This window comes from Capsicum annuum, chromosome 3 (genome assembly GCF_002878395.1).
Source record: "Capsicum annuum cultivar UCD-10X-F1 chromosome 3, UCD10Xv1.1, whole genome shotgun sequence".
Classification (NCBI taxonomy): domain Eukaryota; kingdom Viridiplantae; phylum Streptophyta; class Magnoliopsida; order Solanales; family Solanaceae; genus Capsicum; species Capsicum annuum.
This window is the reverse complement of record NC_061113.1, coordinates 248,014,432-248,022,528: the sequence shown is the minus strand read 5'-3', so window position 1 is coordinate 248,022,528 and position 8,097 is coordinate 248,014,432. Positions and strand designations below refer to the sequence as shown.

At 31.9% G+C, this 8,097-nt stretch overlaps 1 protein-coding gene across 2 annotated transcripts; it reads left to right on the top strand.

The window, feature by feature from the left end:
• Positions 1 to 352: 352 nt before the first annotated feature.
• Positions 353 to 3,794, top strand: LOC107862433 (calmodulin-binding protein 60 A). Of its 2 annotated transcripts, XM_016708018.2 has the most exons (8): positions 353 to 548; positions 642 to 711; positions 1,518 to 1,567; positions 1,766 to 2,226; positions 2,434 to 2,594; positions 2,753 to 2,959; positions 3,253 to 3,478; positions 3,536 to 3,794. In XM_016708018.2, exons 1-8 carry the CDS (start codon positions 487 to 489, stop codon positions 3,589 to 3,591), a joined length of 1,293 nt encoding a protein of 430 aa, XP_016563504.2. In that variant the 5' UTR covers positions 353 to 486; the 3' UTR covers positions 3,592 to 3,794. The 2 variants fall into 2 exon arrangements, with proteins under 2 accessions (XP_016563504.2, XP_016563503.2); XM_016708017.2 differs by having other exon boundaries at positions 354 to 548; positions 3,253 to 3,794.
• The last annotated feature ends 4,303 nt before the right edge of the window (positions 3,795 to 8,097 follow it).

Genomic DNA, 8,097 nt, shown 5'->3' with positions numbered 1-8,097 from the left:
TAGATGTAAAAAATATCTAAATTTTGAACTGAAAGTGTCTAATTAGAACACTCTACTAGGAGTTGAGATATTCAATTGAAACAAAATTTATTTTAAGCTTTTAAATGAAATATATATCCTGATCAATTTAAGGAATTGATTATATGTAAGAATATTAAAAATAAATAGATTTTGTAAGCTTAATCTGAGATATTCCCTTGACCAATATTCCCTTTTTGTTGCCTCTCATGTTTTAATTAGTTTCCTATACCATAGTTAGTAGTAAATTGCATTTCGGTTTCACTGATGTTTCGTGGGGAGTTTGGGCATCTATAGAATTTACATACGCGTTTCATGAAAATTGAGTCTCTCTCCCAGTTGCTCTCATATATAAAATGGGCTCTGTGCGCTTTACTAGTAAATAAAAATATACTCCACTTCCCTAAACTACTTTAACAAAATAGTTGCTAGCTTTTATAAAAAGAAGAAAAAGAAATCAACTTTCTCATGGATCATGGAGAAAATTCTCACAGTTATTCTAGACCTGCAGTCTGGGCCTCATTTCATAGGTTTTTTTTTTAATGTTTCTTGGTGAATAATAACGTTGATTATGTCTGCTCTCCTTCAATAATCTTACTTTATTTTGGGTTGTTGATGATCAGGTTCGTTATGGTTGTGCTTCAAGTCTTGCGTTTACTCAAGTCAATGAGGCGGCTATGCATTGATCCAGCTGTAAGTATCCATCTGCATTAAATCTATATTGTTTTGTCTGCCTTCATATGTTGATTAATAAGTAGTGTACTATAATATAGAAGTACTTGTTTACTTGCTCCTTGTACTTAAATAAGGTGATAATTACTCCATTAAAATAGGGTTCATGAACCTTTTAGGTTTGCCCTTTTTCATAGGACGTTTTTTTGTGAATTTTAATTCAGAAAAATTAAAGCTTCTATATATGCAGAAGCTTAAATGACAGAAGAGAGAAGACATAAATAGCAATATCTTTTGGTGTTATTCTAACATATATCACTTTCTCGCGCGTGCAGGGTTGTCGTAAACAGCACATCATGTGACTATTTAGTACTTAACAAAAAACTCAGAAAAAGACAACCGTAGATTTTCTGGTTGGCTAATCGAGAGATTAATAAGGTTTCTCGTATAGTTTCTGAATTATTACAGTTTATTAATCGTTGATGAAAACATTTATCTATGTCTCACCTCACTAGTTCTAAAATCCTAGTTTATTTGTATTTAAGTGTGCGCCTTAAGGATCGAGTACTTTGTTCACCTTCTCTTTTAGCTTTATCTTTACCTCTTCTAAGCAACTGTTCATGCACCTTCATAATATGTTGATCTATTTCAGGTGTTGATAGTCATCTGATTTATTGGTATTTAATTTTTATGTCTTCTGTTCGTTCCAAGATACTTGAAAAAATAATGGAGTACTTTTTTTTAGCCTGGATTGATTCGATATCGAGTCATATATACGTACTAGCTTGTAAGATGATCATCTAATTAAGTTCCTTGTGCAACTACAGGCTGCAAAATTTGAACCGGAAACTGACGAGATCTCTACCAGCTGCCCAAGGCAACGATAAGCGTCCTTTTTTTTTTTTTTTTTTTTTTTTTAATCATCGTTTGCGTATCTATCATCGTTGTCGTCATCCTTGCTGCTGTTATTTTCATTAATCCTGTTCCTTCTGGCGTTTACTACACAGATTTGTGTACATGGCTGTCTTTTTCCATTGCTTTTTATATGATGGTGGGACTTGTAAAAATTGCTCAGGAAAAAGCAGGAAAACTTCAATTCTTGTGATGATCACTGTGAGTCGCGGCGTTTAAAATTGAAGTTTTCAAACAACATAAATGGTCCAATTTATACTGGGCGACCCGTTGGGGGAGATCCGGGCAGCACCTTAAATTTAGATTTAGTAGATTGCCGTACTGAGAATCTTGTTAAATATGGGTCTGAAGCATCGTTAAAGGTGGAAATAGTTGCCCTAGAGAAGGAAGCATTCAGAAAAGCTACAAGTTGGCCTGATGGGAAATCACTGATTCGCGGAGATCCTCATGTCAACTTGAAAGATGGCAGTGTTTCTGTAAGTCATATTTCATTCAAACATACTAGAGTACCTATGAAAAAACGTGAGCTGAGACTAGGTGCAAGAGCGGTTTATCCCTGCGATATTGGAGCTCGAATTATGGAAGCAGTCACTGAATCATTTTTTGTGATTGATCGTCGTTCCAGTAAGACCTTCCTTTCTACTTAATCAAATACTTATTTCGATAGGGGGTTTCTATCAGAAACATCCGCTCTATCTCTATAGTAGAGGTCAGGTTTGTGTGTACATTTTATCCCTAGGCCCCACTTTATTGGAATGTACTGGCCGGGTATACACGTTGTTGTTGTTGTTGTGTTCCTATAAATTCTAAAATATAGTTCGAATTTTGCAGTACCCAAGAGCAAGAGGCCCCTAAAACTTGATGATCAAGTATGGAACCTGCAAACGATTGGCAAAGGCGGTGCTTTCCATGATCGTTTGTTGAAGGAAAACATTAAAACTGTCAGGGACTTCTTAACTCACTACTTTTTGAACCGTGAAAAGCTTCTCAAAGTAAGATTCTCTTCTACTCTTAATTGAAATGCTTCAACAACAACATATATTGAGTGATGGTTAATTTTATAAAAGCAAACTTCTCTGTCGACTGATTAGTGCACTTTCTCCTTTTCCATGTTGCATAATGTACTTCTGAAACATTTGCATATATAAAGATCCTTGGCAGGCATATGCAAGTTAAGAAATTGGATGCAGCAGTAAATCTGGCAAAGAGTAAGCTGGACTTGAAAAGATACATGTATCCTTCTGCCCATCTCCACGAAAATCCCCAAGTGGTATTTACCGATGTGGGAGAATTGATTGGAGTATTCCACCAAAAGGGTCAGTTCGTGTCTGTCGAACGCCTCACTCAAACTCAAAAGGTTACAATTTTACCCTTTTTCATTTCCTTTTTAACATTTTAATTTGCTCCAACAACCCTGGTGTTACATTTTTAATCAAAGATTTTGAGTTTTGAGTTTTGAAAAAAAAAATAAAAAAATCTTGATAGCAGCGTTTTCTCCTTTGATAGACTTTACGCAGCCCAAATTAAAATTAGTGGGACCATGGTATGTACGTTCCACATATCAAATGGTTACTAAAAGAAAGTACGTAGAGTAGTATTTTGTCATGAGGACTAGTGACTGACTTGCGTTTTGACTTCATATTGTGATAGGCTTCTGGAATGGAAGTGGTAAAAAGAGCATTCCATGATGGGCACCAGAATTTCAAGGCTTTATTGGATGATGATAGTTTTAAAATGCTTTGCTCTTGTAGTTCACCAAATAAAGCGATTGATCTTGATGGCTCTAATGGATTCTCTTCCGAAGCTTATAATATTCCAACCGACGCAAAGCAGCTGCAGCCAGTGCCTAATGATGCTAATTACATGCCAAGCACAAGTTCAGTAGTAAATAATTATTGTGATTATACAAACCAAGTCAATAGCTTTGATTCAGATGATAACGACTTCAACTACCAAGCTCTTCCTGCAAATATTTGGGATTATATTTAGATCACTAATTGTTTCATTTTGGTTAATCTGTTCTATAGCTTTTTCTTTTTCTTTTCTTTTTTTTGTGTGTGGGGTGGGGGTTCAGTGAAAATTACATAATTATAGTAGGCTTGAAGATGTCTGAATGTGTTATTGTACATGTAACTCTCTGTCATTTTATATTTTACATATATAAATTCTAAAAGGTTAAATTATTTGTTTAACAAAAATTTACAATTTCAAATAAATTAACTGTTAATGTATATAATACATGAATCATACACTTCCTTAGACAAACTAACAACAAACTTGTTATATCATCTATAATTTGAAAAGTCAGATAATCACTTTATCGAGATATTAATAAAATCACATCGATCTAAAACCTTCTCTACTTCTTTGCATTGTCTAGACAAGTGCCTTAGTTTTTAACTAGCACATTTTAGCAAAATTACTACTATGGTATGATAAATACGTATTTTTGCCTCCAAATTAATTTGACATATATTACTATAAAATAGTCTTTAATAACAAAAATTAATCGATCAATAGGCACCAATGTTTTGTCCACCTCATTGTTTATTTCTCCAACAAATTAAAACGTTAGCCGCCAGGATTGAACATATATATGAAGAAGTTATTTGGTACACCATCCGTACAACTTTATCTGCTTTGAATATTAAAAAAATTGGCCGAAAATATCATTTCTGTACCTATTTTACCATTGTTATTACTTATTTCCTCTGTTTCGAAATAAGTGAATTATTGAGATATTTATTAATATTTTAAAATAAGTGAATTATTATTTTTTTTTTCAAATTTATCCTTATGATTCTACAATCAATTAACTTTTGAAAAGATATTACAAGGTCGACTTTTTTTTTTTCTTGGTAAAAATGAAATATTATGTTAAATTTATATCTTTAATGTTTTTTTTCTTAATTTGTGTGTCAAAATTCAATAATTCATTTATTATGAAATGGAGGGAGTATTAAATAGTATGTAGTATTTATTTTTTGATATTTAGTTGACTTATAATAAATAAAAATAATATAGTTAAATTACTTATTTACTTATTGTTCGTTTAGACATGTATCAAATCAAATAATAAGGAGAAATAAAAATGAAGTGAGGAAGTACATTTTAAAATGTCTACTGGTTCCATTAAGATTTCAAATTAAGTATGTGGATTCACGTACTTTGATTGATGGTTCATAATCATAGCTCCCAATGATGAATTGAAATTTGAAGCTTTGACGACCCAATAAAGAGGATATCATAATAAGTTCATTATGGCCAAACTTCTTTTTTCTTCCACGCGCTTTCATAATGCTTGTAATTTTGTGGAATCACATTTTTTGACCTACTTTAGCTTTTCTGCTTTTATTCCTTACCACCTTAATTTTCTCCAAATATTATCTCCTTTTTTAAAAAAAATCGGTTCTCAACATTAGCTGGGCATAAAAAAATCATTGCAAAAAGCATAAAATTGAATTGGGTTGTCCAATAAATGAGATTTCATTAGCAAGTTGAGTTATTTCTGTACAGTGCAAAGGAGAAAATCTTTTCAAGTCCAGCCGCAATGTGTGACTACTTCCAACTCTTCATTCCCATTTCTCTATTCTTAGATAACAATAGTTTCAATTTCTTTTTCTTTTCCTGGTCACGTTACCTAAGGAATGAAACAATAATACTACTCCCTGCCTTTTTCTTTATTTATGGCTATGCACCTGCTACATTTAGGGAATTGTTTGTAAAAGATTATGTTTAGATATTTGTTTGAGTATAAAATTTGATCTGATTTTAGAAAGTTTGATTTTCAATTTCAACACACCTTTAAATTTCAAAATCTCAAGTTTTAAGTTGTGAATTTATGACCAACCAAGAGTAAACTTATAAATTTTGATTTAACAGTACATCTCTCTTTTCGTGACAACGTCCTATAACGAAACTTTGACAAGATAAATAAATTCCTCTTCGCTGTATTTTTCTTTTCTATTCGACTTTTAGCAACCGAAGAAAGCGTATTCACAATATGCTTCTCTTCAATATATTATAACAAACATACTTGTAGATTTACCATTTTTGTCCTTCATTAGACAACAAAATCTTCATAGGGATATTCTGTGGGGTTGTTCTCGATCGTGGCCACGAAAAAGGCGAGCTCTTTTCTGAGTAATTTACTGGAGTATATCTTACTTGTCCGTTTAATTTAGTGCAGCCGGCTTATGTGTCCGTCTAATTCTTGACAAAATGGTTTAGCTTTTTTGCGAACAACTACATAAAATATAAATTTGGGATTGGATGCGTATAAATTTTACTGGTCAATTTCCAATTAAAAAAGTTACTCCTTTAATAGTATAATTATGTGGCTCAGCTCAAACCTCAAAGAAGAATAGAGTATTACGTGCAGGCGTAAAATAAACTGACTTATTGGTAACTTTCACTTAGTCATTAGCTGCCCTTTTTTCCTTGCTGAGAGAAAATACGAATCTGTCACAAATTTATTAATGGGGGTAAGACAGTAGAGTTTTATGATAAACTATTATTAAATAATGACTGATGAATTAAGAATAGATTAAGGAAATTGCCTAAATCATAATGGTGGAAGAAATCGCTTGAAGATAATGTTCCGACTGCAAGAAATGGAGCAATTTAACCATCCGATTAAACTTTAAAATGCTTTTGGCCAGCTTCCAATTACCCATCCTGTGTGAGTGTGTAAGTGTTATTTAAAACATAACAATTAGTAAAATAAATTTATGTATTTGTCACTAATAATGAATATTGAATCTAACCGAATTCTAGTAGGTAGCTCATAAAAAGAGAATTCAAGATCATATTAAGAAGACTACACATCTCATTAATTACCCATGTTAAAACTATTTCAGTATACAGTACAAGGTAAGATATCACATAATTACACAATTAATGTCAAACAATATATGACTGTAATACCAAAATTAGTGTTTGAAATATCCAATTCAATATAAAACTAAAGTATTATATATCATCTCTCATATAATATAAATTAATCTATGATTTATAATCTCAAGACTATAATTAATTTGGAGTAATTTAGTCTACTACATGTATATGTACCTAGTGCGGGAGTGAGGGTAAAATCGACAAGTGACAAGTGTTGGCTTCTGTCAGTGCCCAAAGGTTAAAGTAGTGAGATTGATTGATTCCTTTCACAGTCAAACAAACAACTTCAATAGAGTACTATACTTGTAATACTCGTTTCGTTCCAGTGAATTATTGAAGTATTTTTTAGTATTTAAAATAAGTGAATAATTTATGATTCAAGATAGATATTAAATTTTTTTAAAAAAATTTATCCTTCATTAAATAAGAATTGAAAGTAATGTATCATTATTAAGTGTCAACAATTAACTTACTATGAAATGGGGGAGTAAAATAGAAAAACAGACCAACTGACTAATCAACCATCAGAACCGAAGAAAGTTAGTAATGTTCAGACCACTTGAATCTTAAAATGTCATGGGGTTAACACAGCGTATGCGTATCTACAATTTTGACCTTCTCAGCAAATTTAAATTCGGTTGCACGGTAAAAAACAACACCATGAATTTTATTTTACTTAATTGGTAGTTGGTGCTTATACAAAAGAATATATAGTATTTCATTTTACTTATTCCTTTAGACAATCAAGCGTATTTTATCGATTCTTAATTTCTTTCATATTACACTCAATATCATTAATAAGGTTTTAGTTTAATTACTTAAATACACTTTTAATTGAAGCTTTCCTAAAATGTGAATTACATAAAGTATCATTTATTTTGTATCTAAAAGGGGATATTAATTAATTATCAAGCCTCTTATGACATGATTATTCCAGCGTAAGCATACTTTTGCCATAGGAAAATGTGGCATTAACCTTCCTATTATAGTTACAACTTAACGGAGGTTGTTTAAGCCGTTAATATACCTGCGTCTTTCTGAGCAACACATAGGAAAAGGAGACGCAAATAGATTAGAGCATTCGTTTTGTTGCTTCTATTTATCGAAAGAGTACTTTATGGCGGCAGAGATAAAACAGACGTGTTCGAAGAAGGAAACACTGAAACAACAAACCCTACTACGTACTACTTTTACCTGGTAAATTAAATCATCCATCTTTTATATATCCATATTATAAATGGATCAAAGCACTGCTTATAATTTCTTGGTGCAATATCATCATCAATTTGCAATATGTTGTTGAATTGGGGTCTAAATTTATTTTTTTTGTATAATTAAATGTACTAGCTAGTAAATTTTACTAACATTGTTTTTGTCGTGCGTGAAAAGGAAAAACATCATAATTTAATTGAATATATCATGTGTGAACTTAACTGACAAGTCGGCTAGCAGGTGATTCTTCTGCTTTGATAGTGTATTGAATATAGCATCATCGTTGACGTTGACTAAGTCATTTTCTGGTCTTTTATCGGATCTCCCATATCTCTTTGTAGGGCCATAAGGGATGTTGTTTCTTGGCGGAGTCAGAATTTTCATTGA

Coding starts and splice junctions, on each gene's coding strand:
- LOC107862433 (XM_016708017.2), top strand. CDS start 487: ATGGATCATGGAGAAAATTCTCACAGTTATTCTAGACCTGCAGTCTGG. Junction 712..1,517: donor GGCTATGCATTGATCCAGCT/GTAAGTATCCAT, acceptor GTGCAACTACAG/GCTGCAAAATTTGAACCGGA. Junction 2,595..2,752: donor ACCGTGAAAAGCTTCTCAAA/GTAAGATTCTCT, acceptor GCATATATAAAG/ATCCTTGGCAGGCATATGCA.